Below are 19,634 nucleotides of genomic sequence, written 5' to 3' on the forward strand. Positions count from 1 at the left end.
AAGCTAGGATGAAATCACTTTTGTCATACCTAGACAGGCCTAGAAGGAAAGAGGCTCTTGTCTGAGATAACTATTTCCAAGGACTTTCTAGAAATTCTTTCAAATCTCCTGCTTTGATAAGACTTATCAATAAACATACTTTAGGACTGCCTTAATTCAGATAAAATGTTTTCAGGAGAGTTCTTGCCCAGTAATGGCATCTCCACCAATGAACTGACAATAACTGGCGTTGAACCTCTGGAACCAAATAACTCTTGTTTCTAGGCAGCTTATGTAAATCTCTTTTTGCTAATAAAAACTCCTCTTACCCTCACTGAATGCACTGGTAGGCCATTCCATGCATTCCAGATTATAATCTTTATTTTTGATTCCCAAGTAAACTCAGCATTTTTTTTTTTTTTTTTTTCCTGAGAGGGAGTCTTACTCTGTCACCCACACTGGAGTGCAGTGGCACAATCTCGGCTTGCTGCAACCTCCACATCCCGGGTTCAAGCGATTCTCCTGCCTCAGCCTCCCTAGTAGCTGGAATTATAGGCATGTGCCACCATACCTGGCTAATTTTTGTATTTTTAGTAGAGATGGGGTTTCACCATGTTGGCCAGGCTAGTCTTGAACTCCTGACCTCAGGTGATCCACCTGCCTTGGCCTCCCAAAGTGTTGGAATTACAGGCGTGAGCCACCTCATCCAGCCTAATTTTTTTTTTTTTTTTGAGACGGAGTCTCAGTCTGTTGCCAGGTTGGAGTGCGGTGGCACCATCTCGGCTCACTGCAACCTCCGCCTCCCGGGTTCAAGCAATTCTCCTGCCTCAGCCTCTCTAGTAGCTGGGACTACAGCCACATGCTGCCACACCCGGCTAATTTTTTTTTTTTTTTTTTTTTTTTGTATTTTAGTAGAGATGGGGTTTCACCATGTTGCCCAGGCTGACCCAGGCTGGTCTCGAACTCCTGAGCCCAGGCAATCCGCCCACCTCGACCTCCCAAAGTGTTGGGATTACAGGCGTGAGCCACCGCGCCTGGCCCGGGCCTAATTTTTATATTTTTATTAGAGGTGGGGTTTCACCATGTTGGCCAGGCTGGTCTCGAACTCCTGACCTCAAGTGAACCACTCACCTCGGCATCCGAAAGTGCTGGGATTACAGGCGTGAGCCACTGTGCCTGGCTAATTTAGAGGTGATTATCTTTAGTGTCTTTCTTAAGGTTGACAATTACCTGGTTCACAGGTAGTAAGGATTATGGCGGGGAGAAAAGGGCGGTGATCAGGTACGTCTTCCAAAATTTTCAACTCCATCATTCCTAGAGGGAGAGTAGGAGGCGTACATTGGTGTAACAATCCAGAGTGATAGGATGATCTTTGCCACAGCTTATATGCAAAGACAAATGACTAGCTCCATAACTGGTTATTCAGCTATCAAGTGCTGTGTACCAACAGAGGCATTTATTTACTAAACTAACTTCGTAGGCCTTCTAAGCTATTTCCCATCGTAGGGCTTTTGCCCTTGCAATTCCCTTTGCTTATGACTCTCGTTTCCTTGTTCTATCCATGTCTAGTGCCTTCTCATTCTTCATATTTCATCCTAAATGTTACTACCTTGGACACTTACTCTGAGCACTCTATCTAAATTATTCTTTCTCAGTTATTTTCTGTTAAAGCACCCTGTTAATGTCTTTCAACACTTTTCACAAAGCTCTTATTTTATGTTTTTATTTTCTGCTTCTCCCATTTGACCATATATTCTCAGGGCGTTACACAGAGTCTGGCATGAGATAGCTCCATTTAAAAAGATCCTACTTCAGATTAGGGTGGAGTAGGAAGGAAGAGCCTCCTGGGAAGGTGATGACTCAAGTGTCCTACTGAGAATGAGAAATAGGTATAGCTTTGGATGTGAAAAAGGTCCAAAAGCTCATTTCTTGCAGAAAGCCGTAAATAGAAAGGGGTAGGGAGACCGCAGTGTGTTTGGAGAACTCAAGTAGTTTAAGGTGTTACGAAACAATAGCAAAAGAAGAGACTTTGTAAGCAAAAGGCAGATTGTAAAAGACCTTGTATTAATATGTCATAGTAAGGCGTTCTGCATTCTTTTATTTTGGAAAATAGTCATGAGACGATTGGATGTTACAATTATAACCTTAGATATAATGGGGAGAATGAATTGAATGAGAACAGGGGTAGGAGGCAGTTGTAGTAATGTTATCGGAAAGGGGCCCTGATCCTAACCCTAAGAGAGGGTTCTTGGACCTTGCGCAAGAAAGAATTCTGGGTGGGTCCATAAAGTGAAAGCAAGTTTATTAACAAAATAAAGGAATAAAAAATGGCTGCTGCATAGGCAGATCAGTCCCGAGAACTGCTGCTTTGATATTTTTATGGTTATTTGTTGATTGTATGCCAAACAAAGGGTGGATTATTCATGAGTTTTCCAGGTAAGGGGTAGGCAATTCCCAGGACTGAGGGTTAGTACCTGTCCCCCACTTTTTCTTTTTTTGGGAGACAGAATTTCGCTCTTGTCACCCAGGCTGGAGCGCAATGGCATGATCTTGGCTCACTGCAACCTTTGCCTCCCGGCTTCAAGCGATTCTCCTGCCTCAGCCTCCCTGTAGTAGCTGGGATTACAGGAGTGCACCACCACACCCAGCTAATTTTTGTATTATTTGTAGAGATGGGATTTCACCATGTTGGCCAGCCTGGTCTCGAACTCCTGACCTCAGGCCATCCACCCACCTGGGCCTCCCAAAGTGCTGGGATTACAGGTGTGAGCCACCGTGCCCAGCTGGTACCTCCCCTTTTTAGCCCATATATCCATCCATTCTGGATGTTGCCATGGTATCTAAACTGTATATATTATATACATATAATATATATATTACAGTGAGCAGTGAGGACGACCAGAGGTCACTTTCATCGCCATCTTGGTTTTGGTGGGATTTGGCCACTTCTTTTATCAGCAAGGTCTTTGTGACCTGTATATTGTGGCAACCTCCTATCTCATTCTGTGACTTAAAATGCCTAATCTCCTGGGAATGCAGCCCAGTAGGTCTCATCCTCATTTTACCCAGCCCCTGTTCAAGATGGAGTTGCTCTGCTTCAAACACCTCTGACAGTAGTATAGGCAAGAAATTGTGTGTGTTTAATACAACTATATATATTCAAGTGTAGTTACCAAAAAGGCAGTTGGAAATATGAGACTTGGACTAGGGAGAATTCTAGGAAATTTAGGAATTATTGGCTTATGTTGGTGATTGAGATCACAGGAGTTGATGAGATGATCCAGGGAGAGTGTGTAATGAAAAACAATGACAGCACTGTGGAGAGGAAGAGGGACTATCCATGGAAATGCCAGCCAGGGGCCAGGCGTGGTGGCTCACGCCTATAATCCCAGCACTTTGGGAGGCTGAGGCAGGTGGATCACCTGACGTCAGGAGTTTGAGACCAGGCTGGCCAACATGGTGAATCCCTGTCTCTACCAAAAATAGAAAAATTAACTGGGTGTGGTGGTGCACTTCTGTAATCCCAGCTACTTGAGAGGCCCTGGCAGGAGAATCACTTGAACCCAGGAGGTGGAGGTTGCAGTGAGCTGAGATCGCACCACTGCACTCCAGCCTGGGCCACAGAAGGAGACTCCGTCTCAAACAAGAAAAAAAAATGCCATCCAGGTAAAAGGAAAATTAGAAAGCATTGGTATGGTATAAAAAGAAATATATTTGATCTTTGTCCCATTCTTGTCACAGAGCTTCTAAAACCATAGGAATTTCCTGAGTGATTGGAGTATCTTGTTTTCATAATGAGCCCTTTTTGATGACACCTGAATTTATGCTAATGAGTGGTTTAGGGTGGTGCGCCTAGATAACCTCAGAGGGTGACCAGTCACTTGAAAGGTTAAGTGATCAGGGGATTAGAGGACTGGAACTTTCCTTCCCACCCACCCATTTCCAGAAAGGGTGGGGGAGGACAGGCTGAAAATTAGGCTTTATGAAAACTCTTGAACAAGATTGGACTTCCAGGTAACTAAACTCATGGTTATGCTGGGAGAGTGGCATGCTGAGAGGGCATGAATGCTCAGGCATCTCATCTGTGTCACGTACAATATCCTTTGTAATAAACCAGTAGATTTAAGTATAATGCTTCCCTGAGTTCTGTGAGCTGTTCTGGCATTGAACCAAGATGGGAGGAGGTAGAAATGAATTGAATGGTGTTTGCTGGAGAACTGCTTCCTGCATGTGGAAAAATCCCCATATATCTAGTTATGAAGTGTTCTGTGTTGATTTTGATAGTAGAGGAGAAAAAGTTTCTATTTCCACAGTTGTTTTTTTTGTTTGAGAAGGCAGGGTGACAGTGTGTCTCACTTTAGTATGCCTAAGAATCATCCCAACAGTATCCCCAGAGTCTTGATTCTTTAGGTTCACAGTTCACTTGAGGAATCTGCATCATTAATGGGCTCCCCAGATGATTCTTATATGGGGTGGAGGGACCCAAACTTAACTATAGTAGGTCCGTCACCCAATGTATGCAGCAAGTTGATATGCTGAGACACCAGGTTGCAGCAGAGAAGAGGTTTAATCGTAGGGTCACCAAATGAGGAGGTGGGAGGGAACCTCAATCCATCTCCCCAAGGAATTTGAGGTTAGGGTTTTTAAGGTTTTTGGAGTGCCCAAAGTGTAGAGGTCGTTGATTGGTTGGAACTTGCAGAGTGAAGTCATGGGACAGGGAGATAATAAGGCTAGGCTGTATTCGCATGCCGATCCATCCCATTCCTCTGTGGGTGGTCTTCAAACTGGTTGCTGGATTTGGGGGCCCCAAAAAAATCTTAAGCTATCCTTAAAAGTGTTATGATTCTAATGTCAGAGCTCCTGTCTATAGGAAGAATGGGGGTGCAAATGGTCAGTATCTGGTGTTACATGACATTTAGCAACAAGGAAGTGGGCCAAAGTGCAGCCTGATTATTAATGAGCTACAGCCATATTTCTGTCCAGAACCCGGCATGTAATTCTTGTTAACCCCATGGGGATGGTTTCAGAACTACTCTTGAGGATCACTGCAAGGCTTCATGAAATGTCCAGAAAGTAAATTTTAAGAGAGATCCTAGGCATCCTTACAGGATGTGGTATATTGGCAATAGAAGCCAATGTTGAGCTAATGAAGGCAGGAAGATTCCCTGGGAAGGGAGTTGGGAATGATATCCATAACATAAAGAAAAGTTCTTTCCCTCTTATGCTAAAGGAAAGAGGTAAAACATATGCTGAAAAGATAGGATTCTTTTGCAGTGAACCAAAAGGCTCCCAGTGGTATCTGGGACTTGGGTTGACTTAATGGAAAGCAAGTGCCTGAAGTGAGTATGAGTTGTTCTTTGCATTTCAGAGCCATCAAATGTGTCCTTTTTCCTATGACTGCATAACAGATTACCCAAAACTTAGCAACTTAACAGCCATTTTATTATGTTCACTGATTCTGTGAGTCAAGAATACAGATAGGGCACAGCGGGGATGTCTTGTCTTTGCTCCATGGACTCTGGAGCCTTAACTGAGAAGATGTGAAGATTGGGGTGGCTCAACAACTGAGGGTTGAAATGATCTTAAATCTTCACTCACATGTCTGGGACCTGGGCTGGAATGATTCAAAGACTAGGACTGTTGAGTAGAGCACTACTCAGAGCTCTCTGTTTAGCTTGACTTCCTTGCAGCACAGCAGACTCGGGGTAAGTGGACTTTTTACATGGCAAGGCTCCAAGTGCATATATTCCAGGGAACAAGATAGAAGAAGCTGCATTGCCTTTTATGACCTAGTCTTGGAAGTCACCCAGTGTCACTCCTTTTTTTTTTTTTTTTTTTTTGAGACTCAGTCTGGCTCTGTCGCCCAGGCTGGAGTGCAGTGGCGCGATCTTGGCTTACTGCAACCTCCACCTCCTGGGTTCAAGCGATTTTTCTGCCCCAGTCTCCTGAGTACCTGGGATTACAGGGGCCCCCCACCACACCTGGCTAATTTTTTGTATTTTTAGTAGAGATGGGGTTTCACCATGTTGGTCAGGCTGGTCCCGAACTCCTGACCTCAAGTGATCCACCCACCTTGGCTTCCCAAAGTGCTGGGATTACAGGCATGAGCCACTGCGCCTGGCCACCCACTGTCACTTCTGATGTGCATTATTTGTTGAAGCAGTCACAAACCAGCCCAGATTTAAGGAGATGGGATATTAGACCCCATCTTGTGATAGGAATAGTGTTGCAGAATTTTGACCTGTGATTTCAAATTGCCACAAAAAGCAAGAAAGAAAAGTTGAGGATACTACTATGAGAAAGGTGGGATTTGTCTTCATTTTATTTTTTCTGAAATGTACATTGCTAGTATTTGTGTAAGCCAAGTGGTCAATCTTTTCATAAAAATGCAGTCTTAAGAAATCTTAACAAAATTTGGATTTTAAAAAAGTTGATATTAGACCCAGTGAAAGAATTGATTTTTTTACTGTTATGTTTTGTTTTTCATGATTTTGTATATTCTTCAGGACAAGCAGTGGGAAGAGCTCTGTTATCAATGCAATGTTGTGGGATAAAGTTCTCCCTAGTGGGATTGGCCATATAACCAATTGCTTCCTAAGTGTTGAAGGAACCGATGGAGATAAAGCCTATCTTATGACAGAAGGATCAGATGAAAAAAAGAGTGTGAAGGTATGATCTTTAACCTTTAGCAGAATAATATATCTGAAACAATGTCCTGAACTTACTGTCTGCATCGCTGACATCTTATAAAAAGAACTGTTAATATTTCTTTCTTTTTTTTTTTAGACGGAGTTTCGCTCTTGTCGCCCAGGCTGGAGTGCAATGGCACAATCTCGGCTCACCGCAACCTCTGCCTCCCGGGTTCAAGCGATTCTCCTGCCTCAGCCTCCCAAGTAGCTGGGACTACAGGCGTGCGCCACCACACCCGGCTAATTTTTGTATTTTTAGTAGAGACGGGGGTTTCACCATCTTGGCCAGGCTGGTCTCAAACTCCTGACCTCATGATCCACCCACCTCAGCCTCCCAAAGTGCTGGGATTATAGGCGTGAGCCACTGCACCCGGCCTTTTTTTTTTTTTTTTTTTTTGACACTGAGTCTCACTCTGTCGCCCAGGCTAGAGTACAGTGGCACGATCTTGGCTCGCTGCAACCTCTGCCTCTCAGGTTCAAATGATTCTCCTGCCTCAGCCTCCCGAGTAGCTGGGATTACAGGTGCACGCCACCGTGCCCAGCTAATTTTTGTACTTTTTTTTTTTTTTTAGTAGAGACAGTCTTGACCAGCCAGGCTAGTCTTGAACTCTTGACCTCAGGTGATCCACCCGCCTCAGCCTCCCAAAGTGCTAGGATTATAGGCATGCGCCATGACACCCGGCCAAAAAGAACTGTTAATATTTCTAACTTTGAAAGCCATCACTAAATATTTTGAGTACTCTAAATTTTTTTTTTTTTACTTCATAGCTAAATTAGTGAAAGAATAAAACCTGTCCTTAATTTAAAGGTATATTAGAATTAACAAGTTTTTTAAATCTACCCTTCCAGTGAGACTAACATTATTTTATTTATTTATTTGTTTTTAGATGGAGTCTTGCTCTGTTGCCCAGGCTGGAGTGCAATGGCACGATCTCGGCTAGCAACCTCCGCCTCCCGGGCGCAAGCGATTCTCCTGCCTCAGCCTCCCAAGTAGCTGAGATTACAGGCATGCACCACCACACCTGCCTAATTTTTGTATTTTTAGTAGAGACGGGGTTTCACCATATTGCCCAGGCTGGTCTTGAACTCCTGACCTCAGGTGATCCACCTGCCTTGGCCTCCCAAAGTGCTGGGATTACAGGCGTGAACCACCACGCCCAGCCGAGACTAACATTATTGAAGTGTATCATTGCTGTTTAATCGTATATCATTGCTGTTTAATCTCAAATTTGTCCCACCTTGGCCTCCCAAAGTGCTGTGGTTACAGGCTTGTGCCACCATGCCTGGCCTCCGATTTGTCTTTTTAAAACAGAATTGCTTAAGAAATTGGGCCCTGGAAGCTGTTTTTGATATGTATCTGTGTTTTTAGAAACTGTCTTACCTCAGGAGTGTGTAGTAAGTATATTTATGAATAAATATTTTAACTTTATCAGATGAGGGCCAAAGACAATTCCCTACCTTTCATAGATTTCTCAACTCAGTGCCATAGACTCCTTCAGCCAAAAAAAAAAAATAAAAGGAAAAACAAATTAGGATGCAAGATGTTGACTCTGGACTAAAAGCAGTTCGTTAAGGCACTGTTTCTCATTGTGGTCATTTTCTCTTGAGTCTAAAGATCTCTTCCACAAACACAAAAGTTCAGTGCTTGAAGATCCGTGCTATTTTATTTCTTGGTAAAGTCATGGGTGGTTCTTGCTTTGTGAATTTGCTCTTTGATGTAAATCAGATGACTCAATCTGTAAGTTTTAGAATAAGCATACCCTTCAGATTACTTATTAGAAAAATGAGATGATGTTTATGAAAATACTATTCAAGGCCGGTCACAGTGGCTCACGCTTGCAATCTTAGCACTTGAGGTGGTCGGATTGCTTGAGACCAGCCTGAGCAATATACTGAGACCCCATCTCTACAAAAAATACAAAAATTAGCCAAGCATAGTGGCGCATACCTGTAGTCCCAGCTACCCGAGTGGCTGAGGTAGGAGGATTGGTTGAATCTGGGAGGTTGAGGCTTCAGTGAGCCGTGATCACTCAGCCTGGGAAATGGAGCAAGACACTGTCTCGAAAAGAAAAGAAAATACTAATCAAGCTTTTAATTCATATAAATGAAGGAATCACGATTGTTTGGTGATTAAGATTTTTAGCAAATCAAAATTCAAACTTCTCATGACTTCAGAGTCTCAAAGTATGCTGTTATTTTAAAGAAATCGTCTCTCATTTTCCTGATCTATGCTCTTCCAGTCCTCTTCACACTCTTTTCCTCCTCCTTATTTTAGATTCAGGGGTTGGTTACATGTACAGGTTTATTACATGGATACATTGTGTGATGCATAGGTCTGGGCTTCAGCTGAGCCCGTCACCCAAATAGTGAATTAGTAGTTTTTCAGCTCTTGTCACCTTCCACCTTTACCCCTGTAGTAGCTCCCAGTGTTTATTGTTCCCATCTTTATTTCTGTGTGTACCCAAATGTTTATCTCTCACTTTTTTTTTTTTTTTTTTTGAGACAGAGTCTTGCTCTGTTGCCCAGGCTGGGGTGCAGTGGCACAATCTCGGCTCACTGCAACCTCCACCTCCTGGGTTCAAGCAATTCTTCTGTCTCCGCCTCCCGAGTAGCTGAAATTAGAGGCACGTGCCACCATGCCCAGCTAATTTTTGTATTTTTCGTAGAGACAGGGTTTCATGATGTTATCCAGGCTGGTCTCAAAACTCCTGACCTCAGTTGATCCACCCGCCTCGGCCTCCCAAAGTGCTGGAATTACTGGCATGAGCCACCGCCCCCGGCCTAGCTCTCACTTTTAAGTGAGAAGATGCAGTATTTGGTTTTCTGTTTCTGCGTTAATTGACTTAGGATAATGGCCTGCAGCTCCATCCATGTTCCTGCAAAAGACATGATTTCATTCCTTTCTATGGGGTGTTAAAAGCTATGTAATTTTAACCTATTTTAATAATGACATTTCTTCTAATGACATTTCTTCCATATGACTAAGTGATACACATTTATTTCAGTAGAATCAGAAAATACAAATAGGCAAAAAGAACAGAGACTCCAGAACTGATATACTTTACAAAATCAGTATCAGGAGTTGCTTAGAATTCTGTTGCTGGAGTTCTTTTTGAGGGAACCATTTTTTTTTTCTACTTGGAAATTTAAAAATTCAGGTTCTCAAGATTGCTCAGAAGGTTTTATTTCAGAGTTTTACCTTTTATACACCTGTTTTGCTAAAATAAATGTACCACAATGTTTTTAATTTTTATTGAATTTTATTACAAGTGGAGTTTATTTTTTTCTTTTCCTCCTGCTTTAGACAGTTAATCAACTGGCCCATGCCCTTCACATGGACAAAGATTTGAAAGCTGGCTGTCTTGTACGTGTGTTTTGGCCAAAAGCAAAATGTGCCCTCTTGAGAGATGACCTGGTGTTAGTAGACAGGTAAAATTACGTGTGGATTGCATTTTCTCTGGAAGTTTATTTAATAGTATAATACTGCTTACTTTAGCATATGGTATAAAAAATTAAAACATTCAGTTGCCACTTTGTTCTCATTAGCTAGATTAAGGAAGAGATACGGTATTGGTTTTATTTTATAAGTTACATAAAAGCACCAATTCATCAGTCTGACTCTATTTCAAGAAATTTTAAGGATGGCCACTTTTTTTGGCCGGAGTGCGGTGCCGCAGTGCCACGATCTTGCAACCTTCGCCTGCCGGGCACAAGTGATTCTCCCACCTCAGTCTCCTGGGTAGCTGGGATTACAGACACACACCAGCCACCTCACCTGGCTCCATTTTGTTTTTGATAATGGATTTTCCTTTTAAATGGAAATGAGTGTTTCAAGTAATCCATAGAAACAGAGGAGAGAGAAGATGTTCATGACACCAAAATATTTGGTTTAAATACAATGTTAACTAGTTTAGCTTTATTTCATAGCCAGATTGTATCTATGACCCAGTCAGTCAAGATTGACAGTTGGATAGATACAAGAAAAAATGAATGAGATCTAGTATTTGGTACCAAAATGGGTAACGGTAGTGAACAATAATTGATTTTTATTTATTTTTTTGAGTCAGAGTCTCACTGTGTCACCTAGGCTGGAGTACAGTGGCGCAGTGTCAGCTCACTGCAACCTCCGCCTCCGGGGTTCAAGCCATTCTTGTGCCTCAGCCTCCTGAGTAGCCACCATGCCTGGCTAATTTTTGTATTTTTTGGTACAGACGGATTCACCATGTTGGCCATGCTGGTCTCAAACTCCTGGCTTCAAGTAATCCCCCATCTCAGCCTCCCAAAGTGCTGAAATGACAGGTGTGAGCTGCTGTACCTGGCTGAATAACAATTTAATTGTACATTTAAAAATAACTAAAAGAATATAATTGTATTGTTTGTAATACAAAGAATAAATGCTTGAGGTGAATAGATACCTCGTTTACCATGTGATTTTTTTTTTTTTTTGGAGGCAGGGTCTTGCTGTGTTGCCCAGTCTGGAGTGCAGTGGTGGGATCATGGCTTATTGCAACCTCCACCTCCCAGGCTTAAGCAATCCCTCCACCTCAGCCTCCAGAGTAGCTGGGGCTACAGGGGCATGCCACCAAGCCTAGCTAATTTTTTGTTTTGTGTTTTTTTTTTTTTGGTGGAGTCAGGGTTTTGTCATGTTGCTCAGGCTGGTCTCAAAGTCCTGGACTCAAACACTCCCGCCTTGGCATCCCAAAATGCTAGGATTATAGGAATATGCCACTGCACTCAACCCCTGATGTGATTATTACACATTGTATGCTAGTATCAAAATACTTCATATACCTCATAAATATGTATACTCAATTAATATGTACCCACAAAAATTTAAAATGAAAAATTTTTTTAACTTTTTACAAAGATTTATTGTTGGCAAATTCTTCACTGCAGGTCCTAGTATAGTTGGTATATTAAATTTATATTTTTTATTTGTGTTTATAAGTGCTTAAATCATCTCTGAGCCCATACTGGATATAGCTGCTTGAACCCTCATTGTTTAGTATCTATTAGCCTAGTTTTATATTTCAGCCATCTAAAGCATAAACATTAAAAAGATTGAAATATTGAGCATGTTGTTTGCTTTGTCAAAGATCACTAGGTTAAAATTTCCTAGGCTTCTTACAGATGACAGCTGGAAATCCTGTTTTTTAGACTTCAAATTATATATAAAAGCTGAAAAAATTCTGTAACCCAAATTTTCTTTTTAAGAAATATAATACAGTTTTTCTTGCACTCTTATTAGTCCAGGCACAGATGTTACTACAGAGCTGGATAGCTGGATTGATAAGTTTTGCCTAGATGCTGATGTCTTCGTTTTGGTCGCAAACTCTGAATCAACACTAATGAATACGGTAGGGTTTAATCATATTATTGTGTTTCGATGGTAGGAAATGAAACGGTGTCTGTTTTAATTCTGAAAAGCAAGGGAAATCCAAATCATGGATTAGAAAGAACTTCTAAAAACAGGCATGAATGAAGGGGTTTGTGTTTTCATAGAACCAGAAGGGCTGTTTCTAGTCTTTCTATAGTGTGTAGTTCCCTGGATTTCTCTAGCAGTATAGGGCTTGATGGCTCTAGCTTCTGGTTATTTATCAGTCTCAGGGAAAATGAGTGCCAGAAATTTTAGGATGCTTATTTAAGTCTCTTGAATAAAGTATAAACCACTCCTTCTTTCTGCCATCTATCAGGCAAGGCTTTTTATATTTTCAGTATTGTCAGCTATTTCCAGCTTCACCAGAATATACTCTAGGTTTCAGCTTAACTGTGTACACTTTAAGCTGCTGTCAGACTTAGAAGATTATTTAGCCAGATGTCTGGAGCCAGACTCATCTGAAATAAACTTTCAAAACTATAACATGATTTTTTAAAGTTGTTATCAGTTTTTTTCATCTTTGAAAGTTTAATGCTCATAGAGTGCTTTTAGGATCCTTTGTCGGTGGTGTTAATTACTGTTGTCTAAATGGTTCAGACTTTCTCATTAAAATAAAATTTCAATTATAAATGTAAATTATAGTGAATGTACTGTGGGGTTTTTTTTGTTTGTTTTTCAGGAAAAACACTTTTTTCACAAGGTGAATGAGCGGCTTTCCAAGCCTAATATTTTCATTCTCAATAATCGTTGGGATGCCTCTGCATCAGAGCCAGAATATATGGAAGACGTAAGTTATTAATTTTTTTTTGTAGGTTTTGAAATACAGTCACATACATTGTTATTTGAGAAAACAATATTGCTTATAGAATAGAAAATTATAAGAGCTATTCCATGAAAAGAAGATAGATAGAGAAAACCTGAAGTAGGTATGTGATAAAGACGAAGGTATGAAGTTACTTTGAGGGAAAATTGTGTTATACTATCTAGTTATTTCAAAGCTTGAAACTTCTTTTTTGTTTAAGTTGTTATTGAAATGTACATAGCAGAAAAGTACATAAATCGTAAGTGATCCTTCCAATTTGGCTTCCTAAAGTGCTGGGATGACAGGCCTGAGCCACCATGCCTGGCCAAATTTGACAAATTTAACACACCTGTTTCAAAATCCAGATCAAAAAGCAGACCATTCTGAACACCCCAGAACCTTCCTCTTACCTACCTCTTTCCAGCTTCCCTTCTGTCCTACTTCCCAAGGAGAAATTATCCATTTATCATGACTTCTGACCCCCTAAATTAATCTTTCTGGTTGTTCAACTTTATATAACAGAATCATATAATACCTGCTTTTGCATCTGTTTTTGTTTTTATTTCACGTGTTTGTCATATGTGTCCATATTATTGTGTGTAGCATAGTTGTATTGCATTCCCATTGCTGTATAGTATTCCATCTGTGACTATACTACAATTGATTTATTCACAGTGATGGGCATTTGGGTTAATTTACTATATTTAGTTATGAATGCTACTGTGCATATGCTTGTATATGTCCTTCTGGTATGCATATGTATGCATTTTTGTTAGGTAGTTCTCAGTGTGGAGGACGGACAGTTTTGACCCCCATGGGATATTTGGCAGCATCTGAAGATACTTTTTTTTTGTCACAACTGGGGTTTTGTGCTACTGGCATCTAATGAGTAGAGGTTAGACATGCTGTTACACATGCTCTGACACAGAACAGGCCCCCAAGCAAACACTGGCCAATCCAAAACGTCAGTAATGCAGAGGTTAGTAAACCATGGGTATATGTACCTAGAGGTAAAATTGCTAGATTACGAGTTAAGAATATGTTCGATTTTAGTAAATATAGCACCAGAGTTCTCCAAAGTGCTTGGTGTCGATTTATACTCTGGCCAGCAGATTGAGTTTCATAAGATTTGCATCCTCAACTTTTTTTTTTTTTTTTTGGCATTTTAGTCACACCAATTGTAGAAACTTAAAAAGATTGAAGTATCTGGAATTTGGACTATAAATAATATTTATTTAATTTGCTTGAGACGATTTCTGATTTTACTAGTAGTACGAAATTATTATATGTAGAGGACAAGATAAAAATAAACTATCCCATCACTGTTCACATGTTAAATTATTTGCTTTCATTTTTCCCCAATTGGAATTTTGCATAACATCATGTTTTATATCCTCCTGTCATTAACTGTTGTTTTACAGTCTTGCTCTTTCAAACTGGGGTCTCAGAATTCGGAAGCATCGCTCATAAATTATTTTTCCTCAAATATTTCAGCATTCCTGTTTAGATTTATTTTTGCAAGTCTTAATATAGAGATCTCTCATCATAGCCATAATGCTAAAGACTAGTACTAAATCCTAACTTCTAACCCTTAATCTTCACTTCAGTGCCCAAGTGGTAATCTTGAACCCAACATTGCAATTCTAATGCCTGGTTAATGCATTCTCCCCAACCTTAACTCCCCAACCTTAACTTTGTTTTTTGAGACGGAGTCTTGCTCTGTCACCCAGGCTGGAGTACAGGGGCACGATCTTGGCTCACTGCAGCCTCCACCTCCCGGGCTCAAGCGATTCTCCCGCCTCAGCCTGCCCAGTAGCTGGGATTACTGGCGCCTGCCACCTCACCCAGCTAATTTTTGTGTTTTTAGTAGAGACGGGGTTTCACCATGTTGGCCAGGCTGGTCTCAAACTCCTGACCTCGTGATCTGCCCGCCTTGGCCTCCCAAAGTGCTGGGATTACAGGTGTGAGCCACTGTGCCCAGCAGAATTTTAAATGTTCAAAAGACAGAATTGTTAAGAGAAAGATTTCCTGTCATCAGATATCAAACTTCATTTATTAGAATTTCTTAAATTCATTAGTTATATGGTAACTTTTATTATATCACTGTGAATAAAGTTAGTATTGGTCTATAGTCGTTGGTTATTATATTTGTTTCAATTATTAGAATTATTTTAATACCATTTTCTCTGTAGGTACGCAGACAGCACATGGAAAGATGCCTACATTTCTTGGTGGAGGAGCTCAAAGTTGTAAATGCTTTAGAAGCACAGAATCGTATCTTCTTTGTTTCAGCAAAGGAAGTTCTTAGTGCTAGAAAGCAAAAAGCACAGGGGATGCCAGAAAGTGGTATGCATTAATTATAGATTTCCTTTTTAAATATAAAAATATTTAAAATTGGCCGGGTGCGGTGGCTCACACCTGTAATCCCAGCACTTTGGAAGGCTGAGGCGGGCGGATCATGAGGTCAGGAGTTCGAGACCAGCCTGGCCAACATGGTGAAACCCCATCTCTACTAAAAATACAAAAATTAGCTGGGCATGGTTGTGCACACCTGTAATCCCAGCTACTTGGGGGGCTGAGGCCGGAAAATTGCTTGAACCCAGGAGGCGGAGGTTGCAGTGAGCCAAGATTGCGCCATTGCACTCCAGCTCTGGGCAACAGAGCAAGACTCTGTCTTGGGGGGGGAAAAAGAAATATATATATATATATATATATATATTTAAAATTATAAAATCAGTAACCTACCAGAAAATATATCTTGCTGTATACTAGGTTTTTAAATCTTTGCCTGTACGTTACAGGTGGGATACTTGCTGAAGGATTTCAGGCAAGATTACAGGAATTTCAGAATTTTGAACAAATCTTTGAGGTAGGAATTTTGTGACTGTATTGCCTAATACAAAACTCTTTCTTTGGTTGGAGAAAGCATAATCTTCTATTTTTATCATTCGTTTTTGTCAATAACTTCTGCTATTATTTAGTTTAGTTACTGACACAGCCAGTAAAATGTGGAAAGTGAAGAAAAGAAGCCCCTGCAAAATGATTTGTAAGAATTGAGAATTAAAGATTGTAATTTCTTCCTTATTCTTATTTTTATGTATTTATATATAAATAAGAAACTGTGTTTCAATATTGCTGTGTTGTGCAATGAATGAAATTCCCTGTATTCAATAATTTGGAACAACAGCAAACAAGCGTAATTGCTGTTGGAATGGATAATAGAGCAAAGTAAGCATTATCCTTTTTTTCTTTGTGCCGCATGACTAATAGAAGTATACAAAACGTGATTAATGCCATTTGACAAAATTTTATTATATTTATATACTGTGTTGCCACATGTCCATTCTCCATATTTTGTGCCAAACATTCTAAATGAATAATTGAGTAGAAAAGAGCTTCAGCGTTTTCAGAAACTTCTAGGAAACTACTGAAGTTCCTGAGTGGTAGATGGGGAGGGAGGCTAGTTTGTTATGTTGCATTGTAAGTGTTTTTATTCAGAGACATTAAAACTCACCCTACATTTGACTGAATAGTTCTTTAGATATTAACCTTCTGAACTCCTATTTTGCCCTATATAATTCATATCACCTTCCCACTTAGGAATGAACACAGTGACTTCAGCGTTGAAGAAACCTCAATCTGTAATTATTCTTATAAGTATAACTGCTTTAATAGGGGGGACATGAATGTTGAGTATACTTGGCAGGATTTTTAAAATAAAAAATTTGCTTACTATCTCTCATCTTTAATTTGGTGAGAGAAAAAAGGTTATTAGACAGATGAAGACAAACTGGAAGAAAGCAAATCCACTGCCAGCTATCTCGATAAGATCTAATTGTTCAGAGGCTACTGGATTATCAGTGGATGTCCTCTCAAGCCAAGCTATAGGATACATGAAGTCCCAGTTACTCAAAGACCATTGTTTGTTTTTTTTCTTTTCCTTTTGCTTTCACCAAAGGGTTGATGCTCTCCTCACAGTTTTTTTCTCTTAAAGAAATGGGATCTCCCTCTGTTACCCAGGCTGGAGTGCAGTTGGGCAATCATAGCTCGTTGCAGCCTCGAACTCCTGGGCTCAAATGATCCTCCCACCTCAGCTTCCTCTCCTCACTGTTATCAGTTATTTCATCCATGGGGAAAATATGTAGGGAGAGGATCTATTCTATTTCCTTGTCTTTCCTTATTTATTGACCTTTGTATATATGTGTTTTATGTATGTTTATCATTGATTTCTTCTAAATTATACATTTATATAATTATAATTGTGTAATGTTCTGTTACACATTTATACTGCTTCCATATTGGTTCATGGTATAGCTTGTGCTTCCCAAGAATATCTCGTTGAGGAGGTGGGAATGAGAAGAATAAAAGATATGCTGTAGGGAATTGGTTCACAAGCCTGGCTGATCATCAGACTCACATGACGTGCTTTAGAGAACCACAGGCTCCTGACCTATCCTAACCCCAACCCCAGATCCAGGGGGTTGGGGTTGGTCTAGGAATCTATACACATATATATTCAAAGCTCCCCAAGTGATTGCAATAATCAGACAGACTTAGAAACTATTCTTTTTCAATGTTTTTAGAGGAAACTTGGCAGTTTATGTTTTATTCTAATGGTCCTTTTGGGATTCTAAAATTTATGTATGGAAAAAATTGCTTATGAGCAGTAGCTTTTTGTTTTTACTTAAAGTCATGGAACGTCCAGCTTTAGAGTGAAAATTTTAAGTCTGAAATATCTAAAATGAGAATCAGTTAAAAATTACTTGAATTTATCCAAACAATCAGCTGGGCAAAAAATATTATGTCTGAATGTATTAGAAAGAGACAAAACATTTTTTGGTAATTAATTACATTGAAAGTTTTAGTCAGCTTTATTCCAAAACTGGTATTTGTTACTTCTTAAGTCAGTTTTGGTAATTTCTGATTTCTTAGAAATTGGTGCATTTCTGAACATTTATAATTTAGTAGCATAAAATTGTTTGTTTTGAATCTCTTGTTTCTCACTTCTATGTTTAAATATAAATGTATATCTACATATACACACACACACACACACACACACACACACACACACACACACCCTTAATGGGTTTGCCAATGATTTGTCATCCAAAGACACAGCCCCAGCTCTTATGTAATTTATCACTTAATAAATATCATTTTGGGGATTTCATTCACTAAGTTCTTTTTTTCTCTTTCTTTTTTTTTTTTTTGGAGACAGAGTCTTGCTCTGTCGCCAGGCTGGAGCGAGTGCAGCAGCGCAATGTCAGCTCACTACAACCTCCGGCTCCTGGGTTCAAGGGACTCTTCTGCCTCAGCTTCCCTAGTAGCTGGGACTACAGGGGCACATCACTACACTCGGCTACTTTTTGTATTTTTAGTAGAGACGGGGTTACACAGTGTTGGCCAGGATGGTCTCGATCTCCTGACCTCGTGATCCACCCGCCTCGGCCTCCCAAAGTGCTGGGATTACAGGCATGAGCCACTGTGCCTGGCCTGTGTTCATCTTTAACATTGTTTACTTTGAAGATGCATTGGTTTTTGCTTATTGTTCTTAAAGAAAAGATTCAGCATTGTGAATCTGTGACTGCAGCTTTAGGCGTATCCCAAGGTTTTCAGTACTAGTTTAGTTTTTGTGGTTTTTGTTTCTAATTATCCTTTTGGCATTTCCTTATCAATATAAGACTTTTTAAAATTCAAGTGTTTTGATTCATTTTATCCAATTTTTGGTTACTAATTTCTTGGTTTCTTTGTGTTGTGGTCACATCATGTGGCTTTTACACACATTTTCTCTTTGTTTTGGGGATTTGCTTACTTTGTAGTCGTGCAAGATTTTTTGTGAAAAGAAAAACTGTATCAAGTTCATCACCTTTATCAATTTGACCTTTGCCGTGGACTTCTTTAGATTCACTTGATTCAAAGGGATCTAAGTATTTTAAACATTTAGAATACTAAGTTAAGCAAGGCTTGAAAATTAAATTGAGTAAAAGCAATCAAAAAAATCAATATTAGCCTGGGCGTTGGTGGCTCATGCCAGTAATGCCAGTACTTTAGGATGCCAAAGCAGGAAGATCACTGGAGCTTAGGAGATCGAGATCAGGTTAGGCAAAAACATGAAAAGACTAAATCCCATCTCTACCAGAAAAAAAAAAAAAAAAGCCAGATATGATAGCTCATGACTATAGTCGCAGCTACCCCAGAGGCTGAGGTAGAAGGCCAAGAAGTTTGAGGCTGTGGTGATGGTGAGCTATGGAGGTACCACTGTGCTCCAACCTGTATGACAGAGTGAGACTGTCTCTTTTCTTTCAAAAAAAAAGGGAAGAAAGGAAAATCAATGTTAGTCTATTAATATATTTTCTTATTGTTTTAAAACTGTATTTGGAAAGTTTCAAAATGCATTTGGACTGCATTGTTCTAAAGGCAAGTTAGAAATCCAGATTTCTTTTGCACAGTTATTTCACCATTAATTCTTACTAGTTTTGGTTGTATGATGGGAGATAGATGTATAAAAATAACTTATTTAAAATGTCAGTGGATTTTTTTGTAATGGACATTCCTGGATGATAGGTGAAATCTGAACATGAATTGTTTGTTAGATAATAGTATTGTCTCAATGGTAAATATTCTGAATACAATTGTTTTGTGATTGTGCAAATAAATGTTTTCTTTCTTAGAAGACAAGTATTGATGTATTAGGTAATAAGCTTGTGATGTAGTAATGACCTGTCAAAATGTTCAGGAAGGAAAATAATACGTAAGTATATATAAAAATGTATGCCTCTCTTTA

At 39.8% G+C, this 19,634-nt stretch overlaps 1 protein-coding gene across 3 annotated transcripts in view; it reads left to right on the plus strand.

The window, feature by feature from the left end:
- Nucleotides 1-19,634, plus strand: part of MFN1 (mitofusin 1) — a 44,529-nt gene that overhangs the window by 5,026 nt on the left and 19,869 nt on the right. For 2 of the 3 annotated variants that reach the window (XM_009239562.4, XM_024244378.3), the window contains exons 4-9: nt 6,486-6,648; nt 9,973-10,097; nt 11,917-12,025; nt 12,725-12,832; nt 15,040-15,193; nt 15,649-15,716. In XM_009239562.4, coding sequence (XP_009237837.3) covers nt 6,486-6,648; nt 9,973-10,097; nt 11,917-12,025; nt 12,725-12,832; nt 15,040-15,193; nt 15,649-15,716 — 727 coding nt within the window. Of the gene's footprint in view, nt 1-6,485; nt 6,649-7,554; nt 8,853-9,972; nt 10,098-11,916; nt 12,026-12,724; nt 12,833-15,039; nt 15,194-15,648; nt 15,717-19,634 lie in introns of those variants that run through there. The other variant, XM_054553026.2, reaches the window with a different exon arrangement.

This window comes from Pongo abelii, chromosome 2 (genome assembly GCF_028885655.2).
Source record: "Pongo abelii isolate AG06213 chromosome 2, NHGRI_mPonAbe1-v2.0_pri, whole genome shotgun sequence".
NCBI classification, from domain to species: domain Eukaryota; kingdom Metazoa; phylum Chordata; class Mammalia; order Primates; family Hominidae; genus Pongo; species Pongo abelii.